Source organism: Aquarana catesbeiana, linkage group LG05, assembly GCF_042186555.1.
Source record: "Aquarana catesbeiana isolate 2022-GZ linkage group LG05, ASM4218655v1, whole genome shotgun sequence".
Taxonomy (NCBI): Eukaryota; Metazoa; Chordata; class Amphibia; order Anura; family Ranidae; genus Aquarana; species Aquarana catesbeiana.
The window spans coordinates 127251863-127275494 of record NC_133328.1 but is presented as its reverse complement, the minus strand read 5'-3'; the positions used below and the strand labels follow the sequence as shown (position 1 = coordinate 127275494).

Genomic DNA, 23632 nt, shown 5'->3' with positions numbered 1-23632 from the left:
AATTCACTCTGCCTGTTTCTATTTACCACGCTGGCGGTATACAGTATAATGTTTCAGCAGTTAAGATACTTTTACATTATTATTATTATTATTATTACTTTTACACTCTTTTACTAAAATATTAACAATATTTCCTATTTGCTGATCCAATGTTGGTTTGGCATTCCTTTTTAATGTTATCACCCAAAACTCTCTTCTTTGGTTTTAGGAAATGACCAGTCATTGTCAGTAGACATCCCCATTGTCCTAACAAGTACAGCTACTCCTATTTTCCATTTCAGCCAAATTTGTACAAAAAGGAGTCTAATGGGTACAATTGAAAAAAATACACAAATATCTATTTAAAGGTAAACTCCAGCTAAATACACAGATTAAATATATTTTTGGGAGCTGTTTTACTTCTCTGTTGCTTCTCCTTCTCCCAGTCTAAAGTCTGTTGTACAGAGGGTTGCAAGAGACTAAAGTCAAATTCAAGTACCTAAGCGATTGAAATTCAGACGGTTCAGCAGGGACCGGCCAAATTTCGATCCATGTATGGGCACACTGGTTGTACACGCTAATCATTGTGTTCTGCTGGCAGAGAGGGCTCCCTGCCGGCAAAACACAATGGCGCTGCGGGAGGGATTCCGCCATTAACACTGACTGTGTTGATGGGGAAATTGAGCAATTTTCTTTTCTTCCACCCATGGTGAAAGGATAGAAAATTGCAATTGCATTCTCTATGGCCTGCCTTATACTGATTAATTTTAGTTTTTTAAATTAACTTAAAGTAGAACTTCCGTTAAAAGTAACATTTTCTCTTTTATTCTCCACATTGCCCCCCCACTATTATTTGTACTTTTTTTTCTTTTGGGAGCGGGTACCTTTTTCTGACCCCCCTTCCAAGGCAACAACCCCCGGGACAAGTCACATGTCCCAGGAGGCTGCGGGGTCAGTATGAAAGCGTAGCACGTCTTGCACATGTTCAGCAGGAAGCTGGTTATGAAACAGCAGGAAGTCACAGTCAGCATCCCACGGTCAAGATGGCAGCGCTGGGGATCTGAAGACTGGCGACGAATCAGTCCGGGTGAAAACAGCATTGGACTCCTGGACTGGTAGGGGGTCTGTTTATTAATTAATTAATTCTTTTTTTCTAGCAATGACTGTAGTTCCCATTACTGAATGTAATAATCAGTACAGCACTGCATGAATGTATGTCTTTTATATTTGTCTGTAGTTCTGCTTTAAATTATTATTATTATTATTATACAGGATTTATATAGCGCCGACAGTTTACGCAGCGCTTTACAACAACATTAGGGCAGACAGTACAAGTACAATACAATTCAATACAGGAGGAATCAGAGGGCCCTGCTCGTTAGAGCTTACAATCTAGGAGATGAAAAGTACTTTAATGGGTTTACCTCTTAACTGACATTTGTAAGTATAACAGAAAAATAAGGCTATCTTGTAATAACATTTTATCATAATGATAAACATCTTTTTAGAACAGTACGGTTTCTATGGAAATCATAAGCCTGCAGAGATAATCATATCTATTATCAAAAATAGCCAGTTGCCAGGGAGCCCCGGACAGCAGATATAATGGATTTGTATTATACAGTAGTCTTAGTTTTAGTAAGATCTCTTATAAACCACTTCCCATTTGTATCAACTTCATCACACTTAGAATAGTTTTATAAAATGCATGAACAAAACAATAAAAGTAGTTTAACCATTTATTATGCGTGTGCTCACACGAAAACAAATAGGGAAATACGCAAGGTACAAAACTTTACTTTGCAAATTTTTATAAAGTAAGGAAACACAAAAACTCCAGCGAGAGAAGTGCCAAATTTGGGCTAGGCATACCATGGTGCTGGTGATGGGTGTTGAGATTGACTAGGGCAGAGGCACCCAATGTTTTTCCATTGTGGTTTCAAATGTCAACGTGCTGTTTGTGCAATCTCAGTTTTTATTTTGCCATTGTTCTCCGACCTCAAAAAATGTTGCTCAGTAAAATCCTAATCAAATGAACTGAATTTCTAAATGTCTATGGATGCTAAAATTTGATTGCTTTTAAAAAAAAAATCTGGATTTGGTTGCCTCCTTATAATGTAAAATGTGCATACAGTCAAAACTAAACCCACAGAGATACGAGAAAAAGAATGCTGGTTGCTTACGTACTCCCTTCCGTAATGCTTTGGTCTGTGCACCACCTGTATTATAAAAAAAACAAAAAAACAAAAAATTAAATGCCATACGACTACTTTCAACCAGATTTGGATCACAAAAAAAGAACACATAACTGATCAATGCAACTTACAACCGACAGTTTCTATCAAAACTGTGAAATAATGAAAAGAGTGGGAGGTAGGTTGCCTTGGAAGCTGGTTTAGGACCTGTGTGGACAGGTTTTGGGCTTGGGTCAGTATGAGATGCTTCTGAGATCATTTAGAATTAACTGACAGTTGCATTTCCGCTGCAGTTGACCTACTCCTGACCTGCAAGTGACCTGCTTCAAGCAAGTCTTCTATGGGAATGTAAAATCCACTTGACACAAATAAAAGCCCTAAAAGTGGTTGACGTTGCCTGAAAATGTATAGACCATGTTGGGTTTTGTCCATAAGGGTGCACACGCGCCGCCCCCTCTCTCCAGCCACCCCCTCTATGACCAGTGGATAGAGATGAATCTATCCATGGCCACTGCTGCCACCCCTTATTCAGGTGCCCAGCCCCTTTTCAGGCGCCGGGTGCCTGAATTACAGTGGTGGGAGGTGTTTTTGAAGCACCTGATTGGAGCCATAGGCTCTAATAGGCATCAAAAAAGGTGACCTACGAGCGCCATGCTTGGCGCTCACAGTTCACCCAGGTGTGTTAGAACAGCAAATGAATATTCGCTTTCCTAACACTGAACCACCTCTCCGCCAATCAGGTGCTCAGGTCTGTTACCCATCACCTGATTGGCTGAAACGACAGGCGCTGTGATTGGACGCCTATCAGGAGGAGAGGACGGGAGGGGGCCCATGGAGGACACCGCTCACCACCATCACCCACTGCCCCACCGAGACAGGGTAAATGCTGGGCAGACGATGAGCGGGCACGAGGGAGGTCACAGTGGCTGCATTCTATGGCACAGTGGCAGCATTTGATGGCACAGTGGCAGCATTTGATGGACACAGTGGCAGGGTTTGATGGGCACAGTGGCAGCGTTTGATGGGCACAGTGGCAGCGTTTGATGGGCACAGTGGCTGCAATTGATGGGCACAGTGGTTGTGTTTGATGGGCACAGTGAGGCTGCAATTGATGGGGTTTTATTTCAGAATTTTTCAGTTTGTTTGTGCCCCCAAAAAATTTTGAGCACCAGCCGCCACTGGGTTTTAATACTATAAATTCTTTAGAGCAGCAGTATAAAGTACATTAGCAGTGCAAGTCACTGTATATGTTGTAAAAATAGAAATGTATAAAGATTCCTTCGTTCACACTAAGATAAGGCATACTAAATGCAGGTACATTGAAGAGCGGACTGGTAGGGAGGTAAGTAATGAAGTCATACGCAAAGGAGCAGATGTCCGCAATGGTTCCTCAAGAGTTCAGCTTGGTTGGGGTAGCGCCCTTTTGCAGTACCATATAGGATTTTTATTGATTCAGTGTACATTTGTGAGTGGTTGCCTTGCATATTGACCATGTCAAGTTTTCGGGCTGACATACAGCAAATGGCCAGAAGGAAAGAAGCAATACCATGAGGGCCACATCAGTGCATCTTCTATTGTTCCCCATAGGAAGTGAGCTTTCAGCTATTGTGTCAAATACCAAATTCTGACAGATTCAGGCATGATGAATGGTCAAACCTATCACAAATCAGAAAGCCTGTAATAAAGGAGTCAAACAATGTGCATCTTAAAAAAAAACCTACATTCTCTGTAGGGATGAGCCGAACACCCCCCGGTTCGGTTTGGACCAGAACACCGCGAACAGGCAAAAAAATTGTACACCGTGAACACGAACATGAAAAATCAAAAATGCTCATTTTAAAGGCTTATATGCAAGTTATTGCCATAAAAAGTGTATGGGGACCCGGGTACTGCCCCAGGGAACATGTATCAATGCAAAAAAAAGTTTTACGAATGACCGTTTTTTCAGGAGCAGTGGTTTTAATAATGCTTAAAGTGAAACAATAAAAATGAAATATTCCATTAAATATCGTGCCGGGGGGTCCCCTTAGTCTGCCTGTAAAATGGCACATCTGTCTGATGTGTTTTACAGTCCCGCAGCAAAATTACATTATATGAATAAAGGAAAAAAATGTCATTTAAAATTGCATGTGGCTGTAATGTATTGCCGGCTCCCGATAATATTGATAAAAATCAAGGAAAAAAAACGGCGTGGCCCCCCCCCAGTCCATACCAGGCCATTTGGGTCTGGTATAGATATTAACTGCACGCCAAAATTGGGGTCACTCAGTTACGTCACCAGGTGGCCCAGCCCTTGCCTATTTAACAGCTGTCACCATGAAAAGACAGCAGTCAGGACCCCAAAGCACCCTCCCCATGTTGAGGGCAAGCCTGGTATGGTTCAGGAGGGGGGGCGCTTGCCTCCCCCCCTTTCCTAGCCTGCCAGGCTGCTTGTTCAGATAAGGGTCTGGTATGGATTTTGTGGGGGCCCCACGCCAATTAAAAAAAAAAAATTGGCGTGGAATTCCCCTTACAATCTATGCCTGCCAGACTCAAAGGGCTTGGTATGGATTTTGGGGGGGACCCCACGCTTTTTTAAAAAAAATTTTGGTGTGGAGTTCCCCTTAAAATCCATACCAGACCCCGAGGGCCTGGTATGGACAGAAGGGGGGGACCCCACTGGTATATGATGTCCCATAGACTTGTGATATTCACAAGAGGTGCTTCAAATCTTTGATTCAAGGGTTTTGGTGCTGTGGGTCCCCTATTGCATATAAGGAGATTTCCAATGCGCAGATATCTCCCCCATTTAACATTCCATGTCCACAGGTAAAATCATTACTTCCCTCATTCAACCCTGCCACTATAGATGAAGTTGCTAAACAATTTTCTAATGCCCACCTACCCTGTTTCCCTGAAAATAAGACGTAGCGTGATTGTCGGTGATGGCTGCAATATAAGCTCTACCCCCCAAATAAGCCCTACCCTGTTTCCCTAAAAATAAGCTCTACCCTGAAAATAAGACCTGCAAGGACTTTAACTAGGGCTTATTTGGGGGGTAGGACTTATATTGCAGCCATTACCGACAATCACGATAGGTCTTATTTTCAGGGAAACAGGGTAACAACCTGCCACCTAACCACCTGCCCCCTGGATCCTGCTTCCTGGCAAATGCTATGATCACCCTCTGGCTTTATTCTACACTCTCTAACTCACATCTTCAATTTCTCCCTCTCTTCTGGCATCTCCCCCAACTCTATAAAATATGCACTAGAAACCTCAATTCTTGAAAAGCTCTCAGTGGACCCCAACAATCTTAACAACTTAGGTCCCATCTCCTTACTCCCCTTTTCCTCCAAACTCCTTGAACGTCTGGTCTACAACCGACTGAGTGATCATCTAACTGAGAACAAACTTCTTAAATCCCTTCAGTCCAGGATTTGCCCTCAACACTCCACAGAAACTGCTCTTCTTCAACTCACAAATGACCTACTAATGGCTAAAACCAATGGGCACTATTCTGTACTACTCCTACTGGTCCTCTCTGTTGCCTTTGACACAGTGGTCTGCCCCCTCCTTTTCAAAAAACTCCACTCCTTTGGTCCCTGTGACTGTATTCCTCGCTGGTTCTCATCCTACCTATTCCACAGCACCTTCAGTGTCAATTACAATTCTACTTCTTCCTCTCCTCTTCCTTTCTCCGTCGGGGTCCCCCAAGGTTGTGTTCCTGAACCTCTCCTATTCTCAATCTACACCTCCTCTCTGAGTCAGTTGATTGCTTTCCATGGCTTTCAATACCATTTTGATGACACCTAAATATATCTTTCTGCATGGAGGTGAGGGGTATGGTTGTAAGGGCATGGGCTATTATCCGCAAAAGAAATACACAAGAAAAATCCCCCAATATAATGGGATTATAGCGGCCCAAAGAAAAAAAGTAAAGTCATGTATAAACACAAATATATATAAAAAATAAAACACATTTATGATAACATTTTAAAAAACTGACATACAACAAGAAAAGACTGGTGTGCAATTAAAAAGAACCATAGGTACATGGTTTCACAATTTGCAGCAGTTTTCACCCAGCTGTAATATGCCTATACCATCATGCTAATATACGCATCTTTGTTATGTACCTATGGTTCTTTTTAATTGCACACCAGTCTTTTATTGTTGTATGCCAGTTTTTAAAAATTGTATAATAAATTTGTTATATTTTGTATATATATTTCTGTTTATACATAACTTTACTTTTCTTATAATCCCATTATATTGGGGATTTTTCTTGCATAAATATATCTCTCTACCCCTTAGCTCACTCCCTTAGCTCACTCCATCAGTCTCCTCATGCATCACCAATTTACTAGCAGACATATCAGCCTGGATGTCACACCACTTCCTCAAACTAAACCTATCCAAAGCCTACCTCATAATATTTCCTCCCCCATGTGCCTCTTCCCCCGATTTCTCTGTCAAAATCAACAGCTCAACTACAAACCCGTCCGCCCACGCCAAGGTTCTATCTGTAATCCTGGACTCTGAACTATCCTTTTGGCTCCACATCCAATCACTGTCCAAAGCTTGCAGCTCAACCTCCACAACATCTCCCAGATATTCCCCTTCCTAACCAATGACACCACAAAGCTTCTAATTTACTCCCTGGTCATCTCTCACTTCGACTACTGTGACTCCCTCCTCATTGGCTTACCCTTACATAATAGGCTATCCCCCCTTCAGTCAGTCATGAATGAAGGGGGTTGCAGGGACTCTCCCTGCTTGTAATGGACTGTAATGGCATCGCATGAGACGGAAACAGATTCCATAAAAAATATAAATTTTGTTTACATAATTTTAAAATTTTACATTTCTTTAAAAACACGCCTGAATATGATACAAATTGTCAACTACCACCTTCTATAATACTTATTTAACAGAGCAATAAGCTTGAGGTGTATAGGTTGTTGAATCATCCAAGGGTCAACGCGTTTCGCTAATTGCGTAGCTTCTTCAAGACCCCTTAGATATCATATTCTGCTAAATATAATATAGGTACATATAAGCGTTATCATTTTTATTTTTTAATAAATAGTATTATATTAATCCAATACTCATTCAAAATGTACCCTATTGCACTCACAGTAGCACATGAGGGGACCCAATGCTTTTATACTGTTATGTACTTCACAAAAAAATGTTTTGAATTTTAAAATGATGTAAATAAAATGTATATTTTTTACGTTATTTATAAAGTCCCGTACCCCTTTTTAGTTTATATAGTCTCAGGCAAAAGCATTCCTAAGAACCCATAAGAGGTCCTTCTCCATCCTGATGGCTGCACTAACAATCAATTCAAGCTTTTGACCTCTATCTTTACCGCCACCAGAAAACCCTGGGCAGAGTGTGGTGGTCAGGTACAAATGGACAAAACACTATTTCCTGAAAGATCCAAATGTTACGTTGTGTACCATTTAAAGCTCACAATTAAAGCTATTTAATTCATGTTTAATATTTAAAGCAAACTCCTGCACCCATCCATGTCTCCATGCTTTATTTTGTTGAGAAATCCCTTTGAAAAATAGCCCCTAGCATTTCTGGCTGTGGCCATCTTGAGAAAGGACATGTAGCATCTACTTCCTGGAATTAGCTGGAATTCCTGCCCTTGGCTCAGGTATGCAGGCAGGAGAGTATGCTTAGCTGAGAAAACCCCTCCTCCCTCCTGAAGACTCCTGGGATGTATGACATCCTTTGCCCAGGTATGGAAAGTAAGAAATTACTGAAGAAATGTGAAAAAAGATTTAAAGTGGATGTAAACCCGTTTCACGAAATTTGACCTAGGCACATATATCTGTAGTGTTTACTTTTCTCTCTCCAAAGCACTAAGTCCTGTGTCTTTCTGCTGTTTCATTCCTCTGTTATCAGCATGATAACTTTTGACAGGTTCTCCAAGATGGGAGATAAAAGCAGAGAGCTCGTCTTGTCACAGCACAGCTCTGAAAGTATCTTAGTTCCTCTGCCTATGAGGAGTGGGGGTGTGTGCCTTTTCTTCAATCAGCTGTCACACAGTGTATGCAAAGAATCCACTCCTACTGCTGAATGTGGAAGTAAAAATTCTACCACAATGAAAGAATAATGCAAGCTGAAGACAGCAGATATATATGTAAAACTTATGTAGGGAGATTTGTTTCATCTCTGTGTGTCATCTGAGGCTGATCACTTCACTGGGTATATGAGAGGGTTTACATTCACTTTAAAATAAGCAAATACACTTTCCTATCTATTTACTAATGCTAGCAGCATTAGGATTAAAAATAGTCAATGTTGACTGAGAGAATTAAGTTCCAAGGGATACAGCTTTAGATTTAGTGGCACCCTCACTGGTCCTACTCCTGTTTCCCACAGACTCTTACCCCCCATATTTTCCCAATTCCCCTTTCTTCTTGTCCATCCCTTCTACTCTCACCTCTGCTGGCTGATTAACCTTCTCCTCCTCCCCCCACACTTTTCCCCCTGCAACATCCTCTCTTTACTCTTGTTTTAGGCCTGAAGAAGGTCTCCTATCCCTCAGTTTTCCCTCTACCTGACCCACTTGTCTACAAATAGGACTTTTGCATGTGGGATCACCTGCGCTAAACTACAGAGCATTGTAGTGCTGGAGGTTCATTTGCTTCCATTTAATTTTACTCAAGGGGGGGTTCTTGTGATGTTCTTGTGATGTTTAAGAAAAAAAAACAAACTATATAAGCAAACCTAGCTTATGTTCATTCACAATGGTATACTGACCTCCATACATGCACACCCAAGGACATATGATACAATGTATGGCACCTCTGGTACATTTTTTCTATGCACTGTTATGTACTTGTTGCTAATTGCTGGCACCCAGAGCACATACACCAGGTTTTCCGCTGAGTGCCCAGGTCTCCCTAGAGATATAAGGATCATACATTTAATGATCTACACGGTTTTGGAATGTTGTATCATTTATCTACCTTTAAATCCCTCTATTATTTGTCATGTCATCATAATGTGACACTACTGTTTTTAGACCAATTTGTTTTTGTTCCATTAAAAAGATTATATAAGTCTTAGGTTTGATTAAATGTAGACATCTGTCAGGGCTGGGCTCAGCCCTTCCTGCTCTGAGCTGACCGCTCAGCTGTCAGCTAATTGCCAGCTCCCATCTCTCTCCACAGTTACTCAGCTGTTGATGATCCTGCTCGTCAGTCCTGCCTACTTAAGCTGTCCAGTCCAGAGGAGCTCTGCCTTCGCCTTGGTCACATCACAAGAAACTATCTTCTGCATTCCTGTTTAAAGACTGGCTTTGCTGACTTCCCTTCTGGCTCCAGATCCTGCTTGCTGTTCCACTACATTGATCCCTGACTTCTGGCTTGGCTGACTTCCGGTTACTGAACTTTGGCTATGAAAGATGGTGTGGCTAGATAGTCCTCAATGTAATACGGCACCTCATCCCAATTAGTTTGTGTATTCATAATGGAAAATGAGAAAATCGGGGATTATAGCGGTGCCAAGGTTTTGGATACTATACACTAACACAATAATCTAAAAAATATGTTACTTTATTAGCAAACAGGTTAAAAAAAGAGGTATACAAAATGAGCATACAAAGTAAGGGTGTACATAAACAGTAAGGGAAAAAGGTACAAAACCAGCATGTGCAGCAATAATGCAAGAACCCGCTAATAATATGGCAGCAGGTCTTGTTCACAGGTACTGTATTCCTACGTGTTTCGCCAACATTGGCTTCTTCAGGGACAGTTGGTTATACCTGTGGTAGTGTCAAAATTTATAAATAAAGAGAATAAATAATCAGAAGAAATATCACAATATATGTGATATATGTAATATATGTGAACATTACAGTTAGAGTGAACATTCAAAGGCAGCTAGACATGGCCAAAGGTTGCCCTTCAAAAATCACTGCCGGGGCCCGCGACCCCCAGACCCCCACGCAAAGAAACACCCCTCCCGGGGGGGGGGGGGGGCGGCTGCCCGTTGGGGCACCCCATGAATCCACCTCCCATTCCGATGGTTATAAAATACCTACCGGTGAATCACAGTAGGCGAACGGGACAGCCCCCGGGAATGAACCCGGAATCCCAAGTCGCAAATAGGGTGGCTGCAGGGGGGGAAAAAAGGGGGCCTGGCAACATAAGAGAAAAGAAGATATAAATTTCATAGTGTTGGTGGACACTCCAAATAAATCAGAGTGTCAGACCATATTACAATAGGGCTAACATAGCCTCAAAAAATAATTACAATATATGCTTTCATAAAAACCAGAGCAGGAAGGAATAATAGGGGCGCCCAATAAGCTGACAATCATGTAAAGCTTCCAATGATGACACTGACAGATGGTGACTGAAAAGGAGGGGAGAGAGAGGGGAAGGGAAAGGAAAAAGGTCAAAGGACAATAAGGAAAAGCAGGGATAAGAGCGAATCAAAAGATGATTTTTAGTCAAATGGTATATATCCTGGATAGAAAGTAGAACCAGGGCATATTCAATTAGACCTGGTAAACCTAAAAAGGTTCCCTAGATTAAAGAAGAAGAAAGAACTCACCCATAAGTCCAGCGTAACTTTTAAGAGGAGTGTTTCCGACTATAGAGATATAGTAAGTGAGCGTTGGTGTATTGGACTCAGTGGAGCTATGATAAAGAAAGGAGTATAAGGTCATACTTGGTATCCAGAGTATGGTAGGCCAAGAGACCATTAACATAGTGTAAAAGAAAGGCTTACTTCTCTTAAACAACAGCGAGCATGAGCGCCCTTAGATACTGGCAACCAAATCACCGGAGGAGCCAGCCTTTTATGCCCCCCACACACGAGCGGCGTCTGATGTCACCGCTAGTGTGAGCGGACACAGTGAGCCAATGCGCATGCGCCCGTCAACTGCTCCATGGGCCTACAAGACCCATAGGGCTGTGCAGGAACGTCTACAGCGTCATATACTGGGATATGACGCGGAGCGCTGAATACGCTGGAGAGCCAACCATAGTGGTGGCGCTGCAGAGTATCCGGAGATGTAATGGTACTCCATGCCAATGGCAGAGGGTGGGTGGACAATGCTAAAAAACAGTGCCGCCCTTGGGTGTCCATACAGCCAAGGCGGCATAAGGAATCGTGGGCCACCCACAGGGGGCCGGCCAAGCGCGCCCCCCGCGAAAAGAACATCGGCAGGGGGAAGGGGAAAGTGGAGAAGGAGAAAACCCGGGGGCAGCAGGGGGAGGGGATCAAGGAGGGGAAAAGGACGGGCACAAGCACCAAGCAATGGGGGGAGAGAGAGACATAAGCGGGGAATATAAAGGCCACAGGTCACCCATACACAGGTGGGGGAACAAGGGGCCAGATCCCCGCAAAGGTCCAGATAATTGGCCATGTCGAGCAACCATCCAGTGATCAAATTTACGTTTCAACATTAGAATTGTTAACATGAACATAATCAGTACAAGTTGATATACTTAAATTAATAATCATTATCAAACAAAAGAAGGAAACAACAAACAATAAGAAAATGTTAATGCATGTTAAAAAATGATGAAATTCGATTACAGGTCTGTGAACAGCTACAAGAATATTCTATCATATGGACCCATGGTAAGATTTTAAAGGTGGGGAGGAGGATGGGAGGAAATTGCGATATTTGTTATAAATACTAGTATTATCATAAAAAATATAAAAAGAATTAAAGAAAGGATTTGAAACTAATGTACTCATTCAACCCTGGAAATTTGGTAGCCTCCAGGGTGTGTATCCACATAGTTTCAAGTTGAAGTAGTTGTTGATCGATGCCACCACCCCTGGCATGTAGGGGGACATGCTCCAAGGCGGTGAAGCCGATAACCTGTGAATCAAAATCATGTTGCAGAGCAACATGTCTATTGATCGCAGTGGTTGTGGTACGTTTGTACAGTGGTTTTATGTGATCCCTGATGCGTATGTAAAACGGGCGTTTGGTCTTGCCAACGTAATAGCATCCACAACGGCAGGTGGCTAAATAGACTACTCTCACAGTTTGGCATGTAACTGTGTGTTTGATGGTGTGGGTAGAACTATTAGGCAGCAGTATTTCTCGGGAATCATAAATAAATTGACATACGTCACATTTTCCACAAGGAAAAGTGCCAAAGGTGGTTAAGGGGAGTGTTTGTATGGGGGAATGGTGGCTAGTTATCAAACGATCCTTTAATGAGGGGGATCGTTGGTAGGTAATGTCAGGATAGGATTTGATATATTTTTTGATGACTTTGTCCGCAGTCAGCAATGGCCAAAATTTGTTGAGAATGTCTCTCACTTGATTATGGTGTTTGGAGAATTGTGTGATGAGACGGACAGGCTGGGGAGTTTCCTGTTTTTTAGTGGAAAAAATACGCTTTTTCCTATCCAGCTTTTTCAGCTTATTGTATGATCGCTTAAGGAGTGTGTGACTGTATCCTCTATTTCTTAGCCTCTGGTAAAGATCATAGGATGCTTTGATGAAGTCCGTCTCATGTGAACATTTTTGTTTAATGCGGAGGTACTGACTGAAGGGAATACTATTTAGTAGTGGTTGTGGATGTGCACTACCTGCATGGAGGATAGTGTTCCCGGAGGATGACTTCCGGTATAGTGCCGATTGGAGAGTTCCATTAGGATTCAAATAGATTTCTAAATCTAAAAATGTGATTTTTGTTTGACTACATTCCGTAGTGAATTTCAAATTGTAAGTGTTAATGGCCAGTAGGTCCACGAACTGGGACAATTCCTCCCGGGTGCCAGAGGAGAAGAAAAGCACATCATCTATGTATCTGTGCCATGAGACAACGTGGCGCAGAAGGTGGGCTAAATCCAAGTTGGCAAAAAGTTCCCTCTCCCACCCCCCCAGGTACAGGTTGGCATATGAGGGGGCACACTTGGTCCCCATAGCCACACCCTGCACCTGGAGGAAGTAGGAGGAGCCAAACATGAAATGATTATGTGTAAGAATAAACTGCAAAAGTTTTATAACAAACTGGCCGTAGGTTTCGAATTCTGGACCTCTTTCTTGTCGTTGTTTGGTAACAACCTCAATACCTTTTTTGTGTGGAATAGCATTATAAAGACTCTCCACGTCTAGTGCAACTAACCATACATTTTGGGGCAGGTGTAAATCTTCAAGAATACGGAGAAGATGTATCATATCCTTGACATAAGACTTTAGTGATGTGACATGAGGGCTTAAGTATTTAACAACAAGTGCACTTGCGTTCTCGGTAAGGCATTGACATCCGGACACGATGGGACAGCCCGGCGGGGATTTTAATGATTTATGCAGTTTTGGTAAAGCATAAAAGGTGGGTATTTTGGAATCTTTGACATTCAGGAACTTCCAAGTGTTACAATCAATTATACCATGTTGGTAGGCAGAGAAAATCAATTCATAGAATTCCTTGGCAAGGTTGTCAATAAGTAGCCTAGAAATGGGTTGATACCAGTCTTTGTTGTCAAGAATGTTGTGGCACATGGTCTCATATGCCGCAACATCCATGACAATGACGTTTCCGCCTTTGTCAGCCGGTTTAATGATCAGTCCTGGGTGGTTCTGTAGCGTTTTGCGGGCTTTCCTATGGGCGACATACAAATTCGAAGAGTGAGAGTTAGGAAGGTCTAAGTCTTTGATGGCATTGGTCATTTGTTCGACAAAAGCCCAAATAATTGGGTTGGTAGAGAGAGTGGGAAATGTTTGGGATTTAGGTTTAAATGACGTTGGGGGAGGAAAGCTGACACCAGACACGACGATGCCCACATCATAAGCAGATGACGGATAATCGTCCTCTATGCCGCCCTCCTCAAGTAGTGACATCAATTCCTCAATGGCCTTGATTTCGGCCAATATGGGAGCAGTATTACACGATGAAGGATCAGTATTCGTAGTTTGAGAGGACTTATCATAAATCACTTTGTACATTAATTTCTTGCCGAACAAATGAATGTCCTTAATGAAATGGAATTTATTAAAGTCCACAGAGGGGCAAAACTTTAAGCCCAGTTGCAGCACCCTAATCTGATCCTTTGTAAGTGGGAAGGATGAGAGATTCACTACATCTAGATCATGAGTTATTGAGTTATATCTAGGGGTCGTGGGCCCCGGCAGTGATTTTTGAGGGGTGACCTTTGCTCATGTCTAGCTGCCTTTGAATGTTCACTCTGTTATTTTCACATATATATTGTGATATTTCTTCTGATTATTTATTCTCTTTATTTATAAATTTTGACACTACCACAGATATAACCAACTGTCCCTGAAGAAGCCAATGTTGGCGAACATGTAGGAACACAGTACCTGTGAACAAGACCTGCTGCCATATTATTAGCGGGTTCTTGCATTATTGCTGCACATGCTGGTTTTGTACCTTTTTCCCTTACTGTTTATGTACACCCTTACTTTGTATGCTCATTTTGTATACCTCTTTTTTTTAACCTGTTTGCAAATAAAGTAACATATATTTTTTAGATTATTGTGTTAGTGTATAATATCCAAAACCTTGGCACCACTATAATCCTCCCTTTTCTCATTTCCCATTACGGTTACATGAACTTTGGCTATGTTTTGACTAGGTTTGTTCTTTTTACTTTTATTATTAAACAAGTGTGATTTAACTGTACTGTCTCGGTCTGATTTCATGGCAACTGACAACATCATATTATACTACCAGCCCCTGAAAAATGTAATCAGTGTGCCCAGAGGTGGCCCTAGTCTATTGGGATCCTAGATACACCCCTGAAGTACTTACTTCTTTATTGTTAAATATTTATTAAAGTTAATGAAATAGAATATGCCAATCGCCTCACTGAGTCACTGGCCTGGAACAAGCATACGAATCAGGGGAGTCATAGGGGGTGATTTACTAAATCTGGAGAGTGAAAAATCGGGTGCGCCTCTGCATGGTTGCCAATCAGCTTCTAACTTCAGCTTGTTCAATTAAGCTTTGACAAAAAAAAAACTGGAAGCCTCTGAAAATACCTCTGGGCACACAGGAAAAAAAACTGTAGAGCTGCACCAGATTTTGCCCTCTCCAGATTTAGTAAATCAACCCTAATGTATTCAGAGATCCTTATCTGCATACTGTTTTGGGCCAGAAAGTAGTGAAGCTGAAGCATAACTATGACAGCCAGAAACATTCAGATCTGAATTTTTAGAAGGGGAGGTCAACAATGGCAGGATCCATACTTCCTCAGTATATTTCCATTCAATTCCAGGTTTTAAAAATGCATCTCATAATGTCAAACCAATAAAACTGTCAATGTTTATACGGTACAATATATGAATAAGTTATGAATGCAATTGTATATCAGTCTCCATCATCTTATCAAGCAGGTTATACTGAAATGGTCTTCTGAATGGAAAAGCAGATTGTTCCTTCCAGCCTTTTAATGGTATATCCCCATACACAGAATGACTGTTTTTTGCTGACTTAATGCTGCTTTAATGCAGAGGAAACCTGGCAGTCCTATTAAGTAAGGCAAAAAGCAATGTGAGAAGTAATCAATCAGCTTCCATCATTCCTTGTCCTGACTGCTCTGAGCCAGTGAAAGCTAAAGCCTGACAGTAAATGTGATAAAAGGCAAAAATGTTCCGCTGTGGTTGCTGTGTCAGTTTTTCTCCAGAAAACAGAAATATGACATCCATGTCCAGCCATCGGAGCACAACACAGTAGAGACTAGAGCTACATGGGCAATTTTATTCCCTTGCTACTCAGAGAGTAGTCCATATGCTGGTATGTCACCCTATTAGGCTAGTGCTACACAGGAGATTTTTAGTAGCCAAGCCCTGCTACTAACGTCACTAGAAAACAATCACTGGAAGCAGCAAAATACTGATAAATGAATGGTACAAATGGCTCCTTATAGAGAAAGCTACAGCATGTAGTAGCATCTTGTTCAATCAATTGCACATGAATGGAGCACTGTGTGGTCATGTGAGATTAATTACTGCTACACACTACTTGTGTTGCTTGCCTTACAGGGAGCTATTGGTTTAATTTACTATACCATGGGGGTTATTTACGAAAGGCAAATCCACTTTGCACTACAAGTGCACTGCAAGTGCACTTGGAAGTGCAGTCGCTGTAAATCTGAGGGGTAGATCTGAAATGAGTGGAAGCTCTGCTGATTTTATCATCCAATCATGTGTAAGCTAAAATGCTGTTTTTTATTTTCTTTGCATGTCCCCCTCGGATCTACAGAGACTTTACTTCCAAGTAAAGCACTTGTAGTGCAAAGTGTATTTGCCTTTAGTAAATACCACCCTAGAGACTAAACACTAGTTATTTTAGTAGGTGACTGCCAGAAGTGGTTACATATATCAGTAACAAGCATAAGAATAAAATTCCTTGTGCTTCTTAGCTCCTGAAGCAACCTGTATCGACTTTTTTACCTCAGAGAAATCCTGAAAATTATTTTTAGGTTTCAGGGAACCTTTACAAAACCAGTTACTTGGGAATCAGTGGGGAAAAATGCCCCTTTATAGTGGTGGTCATAATTCCTTGTCCAACACCACTTTTATACTCACCTAGGTGGATGCAGGATCGTTCAAATGCTACATCTGTCCCCCGCCAGCTCTAACACTGAGAACATGGCGATCAAACACCGGTCCGCTCACTGGAGGCTGAGTCGGGTGCCGGTCTAGGCATGTGGACTGGACCAGCTCTGTAACATCAGCAGACAGCAGACTTCAGCCCGTTGTCTGCTAAAAACGGGTCACAGAAGTGCAGAGCAAACTGCACTCCTCTGATCAGTAGGAAAAGTACAGCCAAATGAACTTTGGATGTACTTATCCTTTAATTGGGCCAGCTTGGCCTGATGTAAGTATGCATATCTGATATCTGGAGGCCTGCTAGGGACGCTGTAATACAATGTAAGATCCTTTGCTACATACAATAAAAGCTGTGATCTTCTGGGTTCTGTGCAAGCAACTTCCCCTCTGCGTAATGACCATAGGGGGTCACCTTTGCCATTCATAGTACACTTTTTTTTCTTATTTTGTTTTTTTACATATTTTTTTCATTAAATACAAGGTGTTCTCTGTTTGGACAACTGAAAATTGTGATGTCACTACATATCCTTTCCACCTCATCCACAGAACACATCTCATTCCACAAAACACAAAAAATCATAGCTCTCACTGCATGCAGTGCAGGCTGCTATAGTCATTTAAAGCTTACCCAGCAACCCTCTGGACATTAGATATGGATACCTACATCAAACCAAGCTGGCCCGATGCAAGTATGCAAAAAGCTCTACTTTTATTTTTTTTAGATACATAACGGGCCTAAAGGCTGAGTTTTATATTTGCTGGTGTTTCACTTTAACTGGAACAATTTGTGATGTTCTTTCCATACCAAACACCTGTATGCAAATATAGAGTAAATATTACATTTAGATTTCTGAACATGCTTACCATCTCTAGAGACTTACACTAGCAAGAATTTCCATAGAGATGAAAATATGAAGTTGTCCTTTTCTGTGAACTTTAAAGAAAACAAGCATCTAACATACAATTATAGATGCGTCTACAAATTTAGAATTGGGATGCAATGCCAATTTAACAATTTGAGTGACAAGTTTGTCTTTTGTCAGCTCTGAGTGTACGGATCCTTACGGACCTTGTGTGGTAAATGGAAGTTTTCTGCAATGCAGCGTCTTTGATGTTCAATCCTCAAGATACTTTATAATTATGAAATGCAAATACAGTTCCGCAGGATATAATGCAGGAAATCATCAAAGTGCTAAAGGAAGGTCAGCAGCTGTTCCCAACTGGTTTTCAAAGTCTTGGTGATTCATTAACCCTAAGAATTATACAGCAGCTGGAAATGTGATGAGGACTGAATTTGGAATACGCCTCCTTGCTGGTCTTGATCAATGTATATGCCTCTATTAGAGCAACATATGAAAATTAAAGATGAGCTCAGGTGTGTTGGAATCCTAGTTGAAACTCACCTGAGTGGGCCCACCAGGAAGCTGTCACTTGTACTGGGTCAATCATCATACAGCTGTGAGGAGAGGAGGGCCTAGGCCCAGTATAGTGACACCTTCTTGATGGGCTCACTCAGGTGTGTGACTAGGACCTGAACACGCCTGAGCTCATCCATAATCAGAATACTGGAGTTTTTCAACACTGTTCCACTGATTTTACAGGATTTTCACAAATACGTGCATTGGTTGAAAGTAGACTTGTACATCCAACCAAAAAAAAGAAATTTCAGATTTTTGCACATACTCACAGACAGTTAAAAGGCAAGCCATCTTGCAGATGAAAGCAAAACATGACTGAAAAAGTAATTAATATGGTGTGATCTGATCTTTAGGGCTGTACTAAGGCTCTTCAAACATTTGGACATGTGGGGCCTACTCCTTGACATCTAATCTGAACAGATGTCTATAATCTTTTGCTGTATACTGTATGTAATGTATTCTTGATTTTATGTCTGCACCGCAAGTTGTCAGCTAAATGTTTAGTAAAACTTTTCTTTAACAAAATCACTGAAAAAGAAAATAGGAGGGAAAAAGTAAAGTTGCATAGTTTAAAGTGATTGTATATTTTTATAAAATAACAAACATGTTATACTTACCTGCTCTGTGCAATGGTCTTGCACAGAACAGCCCCCATCCTCCTCTTCTCTGGTCCCATGTCAGCGGTCCTGGCCCCCTCCCTTGCTGAGTGCCCCCATAGCAAGTTGCTTGCTATGGGGGCACTCATGCGAGTTAACTCCTGAGCCACACTGTGTGTGTCCATTGACACACACAGTGTGGCTCGGCCCTGCTCCTGCTCCCTCCTCACTGACTGTGATTGACAGTAGAGAACAATGGGTGGCCCCTAAAAGTCGCACATCTAGGTGTCCTGAAGTGATGAGTAGAGTGGCAACATCAGCCTGGACTCCAACCAGGCCAAGCCCCCAACAAGCTTCACTCTGCCCCCGGAGCTTAGTCATGGGGATGTGATTGACTATTGGCTCCTGCTGCTGCTGCTTCTCAGCCAGTGAGGAGAGAGAGAGAGCAGCAATGCTGCTCTAGTGCACAGTGTTGGATCAACATCGGACTCAGGTAGGCATAAAGGGGAGCTAAGGGGGGGGGGGGAGGATATATGCGGAAGGTTTTTTTACCTTAATGCATATAATGCATTAAGGTAAAAAAAACTCCTGTCTTTAGAACCACTTTAAAGACTACAAAAATAACTACTTTGTTTAAGGACTTGTGCTGAAGGCCTTTTGTTTGCCCCAGGACTTCACTCCCTATACAAGTCTATGGGAACGCAAAAGCAGCTTGAAGAAAGTCAAATGCAGGTCAGAGCGAGCCAGACTGGGGAAAATGGGGAGGTTTATACATTTCAAATATTTTTTTTTTTTTTTTTTTAATACAGACAGGCCAATGGTATAGACAATACAGAGCTAATAACTCAGCAAATAATTCAACAATAAGAAGGAAAGGAGAACACAAAAAGAAAAAGAGAAAAGAAATAGAGGGAGAGAAAGAAAAAGAAGAACATGAGGACACAAGAAAGGACACTGGATTCTGAGTACCCGAGCAGCCAGATACAGCCATGGCGTATACCATACAAAGTTAATGTTGACCAGGTGGTAAAGTTTATATAATTTTTTATTCCTAAATAATGTAACTGCACCTTACACAATCAGGGCTGGTGCAAGGATTTTTGTCTACTTACACGAAAGTGCTTTTTGCCAACCCCCCCGTCCATCCAGCACCCCCACCCCACACCATCCTCCTGCCACATCCACCATTGTGACTGGGGAGGGGTATCTGGGCAGTGTGAAAGGAGGGGGCAGTGGGACATGAGGGTGCAGCGGCACAGGTGGAGGAAAGCGGGACAAAAGGGGGCAGTGGGACAGGAGGGGGGCAGCGGGACAGGAGGGGGGCACCAGTCCTCCCAGATCTCACCTGTCCTGCAGTTGCTTTTCCAGATATTGTTAGTGTGAATCTGGTGCCAGAAGAGGAAGCTTTGCTCCAGGCACGCAGAAGATCTCTGGCGGCAGCTGCAGCACAGAGCGGGAGGGGGGGCTCTTTCACCCTGGCCTCCTCCTCTTCTTCCTTCTCCTCCATGAGCCCTCCACTGACACCCCCTCGCCTGACCCCCCCTGCACAGCCGGGTACACTTCACCATTCCTCATTGGAGCCAGAGCCTGCATGACAGCGTCCCCAACCGCTCCCAGCACATCCAGCTCCACCCTCCTGAAGACCGCCCACCTGCCTATTTCTCTCTTCTCACTCTTCCAGCAGTTACCGGGAGCAACGTGGAAAATTTAGTTTGCCTGCTGCGGGGCACAAAAGGCGGAGGTGCACCCGACTGATGTGCGCTCTAGGCCGGCCCTTACCTTGCCTATAGGTAGCGCATGCTCTGTACACAATAATAATTCTACATCTACATTGTAATACTTTAGAAACTGTACATAGAAAGCACTTGCAGGCACAATGTCCTTTGTTGGTGCGCTGCCAGGGGAGGTGGATGTTGATTAAGTGTCACACCTAATAAAAGCATGCTCATTAGCAACTGTCTTCTCTTACTTGGGAGACTATAGGGGGAATTAACAAAGAGTGGTGCAGGCTCTATTCCTGCATAACTCTTACAAGATAAAGAAACTGAACAGATCCTGTTTTAATTAATAACAAATGGGGCAGAGGAATCTGAAACTGCATTCTCCAAATTCCAATGCCTGTCCCTTTCCCCCTGTTCAGCTGAGATCAGGAGGGAGGAAGACAGCTCTGAAGGCTCTGCTCACGCAGTGCAATCACTGCACCAGCAGAGAGAGGGATGTGAGGGACGTTGACAGCTCACATCTTATACACTAGGTACGACCTAGTGGAGTTCTGCGGAGGTTTTCTATACTGAAAACTGCTGCGATCACTTAGTTATTTAGATGCATAACCCACACCAACTTCTATTTCACTCTGAAATAGAAACTGACATGGATGACACTAAATCTGAAACAGGTCTATCTGCTCTGATAATGTGGCGCATGCAACTTGTGACCGTTTCTTGAACTATTACAATGGCACAGGAAGTTTAGTTATTTTCGGAAAGTGGTTGTGTGCTATTGCATTTGCAATAAAAGCACTACTGAGCAGCATACTTTATTATATTTTTTAACCATAATGTTTTAGAACCCCTAACATGATTGGACCATACATATGTCTTAGCACTTGAATGTTTTATTAACACTTCATAATGGAGTTTGCAAAAATAAATATAATTTCCCTCCTCTGCTACCATCCTGCTATGGGTTCCTAGTGAAACTAAAGCTGGCCAAAGACAGATAAAAAATCATCCAGTTCAACCGGGGCCAGCCAAATTGTGTGGCTGTCCCTGCTCAACAGAAGTTGATCATTTCAACTTCTGTCGAAGGGGAATGTTGGAAATATTTCTTGGTTGGCCAATGGAATAATACAAAAATACAATGCCCCAACGGGGGGATTCCTCCATCCTCCTCATTTATGTGGATAGAGGAATTTGTCTAAGGCCAGCTTAATGAAGCATCACTAGTAGTGATGGTAGTGTCAGCTTTTTACCAAACAACAGTGTAAAAAAAGGTTAAGTTTCAGTTCTCTCCCTACCCAGTAACAGAAAAGAGTTCATCCAATGTCCTAATGTGCTTGATACACTACCATATTTACAATGGAAGAGGTTGATACTATCCTATATACTATCTCCATTGTCACATGACCAGGCTCTCCTGCCAGCTATTTCTTTTTTCAGTCTCCATTCATTTTTATTGGCCTCTTCCATTTTGGACCCCCAAAGCCAGTAAAGTGCAATACACATTTGTAAAGCACACTGCTGTGCTTTATACATATGCATCACTTTACTGTACAGCCATACCGATGTTTTAAAAAAGGGACCCTAAATGTAAATAACATCCTATTCCAGTTTGAAGACCAATGCAGCCCAAAGCAAAACTTAGGCAAAGTTCACACTGGAATTATAAGCAGGTGTTTGAGGGGTGTTAAAAACACCCTCAAATGCCTATGCAAATGATACAATGGACAGCACATAGTGCTGTTCACATTATCAAAACATAATGCTTTGCTTCAAAATTGAAGCCTCATGTCGAGTCAGGAGGCATTTGAAGCCTTTCAACCTCTCCCATTTAAGTCTACAGTATGTTAACGCTTTGCAAATGCCCTGGCAGGAATTTGCAGTGCAGATGCAGGGCGTTAAAATTTGTTTATTTCCTGTAATATTGTATTTGTGGAGTGGTTTTAACTCACTTTAACGCTCATCAAATACTTCAAAAACTGCAAATGGGGCATTTGGGGATTGTTTTTAAGGCTTGTAATATGCGTCTAACACCCATTTTAAAGCTCATTGACACAAATCTAACGCTAGAAACGCTAGCTCTTAACGTGGCCTCAGGAGCCCCGCCAACCCTTATTATTACCGGAGCCTGATCTGATCAAGCAATGTGAACAAGAGCAGTGGCTCCCACCGCTGTCACCCTCCTCGTTGGGCAGATTGATAGCAGAGGTAGCCATTGGCTCCCACTGCTGTCAATCAAATGCCGTATCGAGGGAGCAGGGGGCAGAGCCTGGAGTGCTGGTGGGGTACCCCAGAAAAGGAGGATCAGGGCTGCTCTGTGCAAAACCATTACACAGCAGAGCAGGTAAGTATGAATATGTTTGTTATTTTGGTTTAGAAAAAAAAAAAAAAACACAAGGTTTGTGACACAAAATTTTGCTTTTAAAAAAAGATATTATATTCAAGTATCTATTCTTGACTCAAAAAAGTCCCTCTCTTGCTTTCAGCCTCTTCCAAAACTCCAAATGTCTTTTTTTTTTTTGCTGCTGTGATCTGACATTCAGTTAAAGAGTGGCTACATTTGTTCTCCATGGTCCTACTATGAGGCCCCATTCACACATTTTGATGCGTTTTTACCGTGATTTTGTACGGGTCAAAAGGTCACCAATGTAAAAAGCAGAAAAACGCCCAAATCTGCCTAAGAAAGAAGTTCCAGAACTTGTTTGAGCTTCAGGCATTTTGGAGCTTCTGGCTTCAGGCTTTTGGAGTGGAGATGTGAACCATCTACATAGAGAATAATTGATTTGTTCCCCTCCAGCGTTTTGTAGCTTCAGGCTTCAAGCTACAAAACGCTCTGGTGTGAATGGGGCCTAAGTAAGATCCTAGCCACCCTTCATTTTCTCATTCTCGGGATGGATAGGGACTTAGGACTATGGGATTTGTATTATGCATGGATTAGTGTACATGATCACAACCAATGTGCACTGTTTGTTTCAAACAAATAGAAGGAAAGGCAAAAAAAAGAGGTTTCTGAGGTCAGAGAGGATGTTACAAAGAGGCATAAAAAAATAAAATAAAAAAAACAGAAATGAGCTCATGAAAGGTAATTATTTTTTTAAATAACAAACAGGTCTATACTAACCTGCTCTGGGCAATGGAATAGCACAGAGCGGCCGCGAACCTCCTCTTTTCA

The 23632-nt window shown here is 42.2% G+C and overlaps 1 protein-coding gene across 4 annotated transcripts in view; it reads right to left on the bottom strand.

Moving 5' to 3' along the window:
- The window catches only part of CHN2 (chimerin 2), a 466205-nt gene that overhangs the window by 229197 nt on the left and 213376 nt on the right, over window positions 1-23632 (bottom strand). For 2 of the 4 annotated variants that reach the window (XM_073630167.1, XM_073630168.1), the window contains exon 4: window positions 2167-2198. In XM_073630167.1, coding sequence (XP_073486268.1) covers window positions 2167-2198 — 32 coding nt within the window. Of the gene's footprint in view, window positions 1-2162; window positions 2199-23632 lie in introns of all 4 variants that reach the window. The other 2 variants (XM_073630169.1, XM_073630170.1) reach the window with 1 other exon arrangement.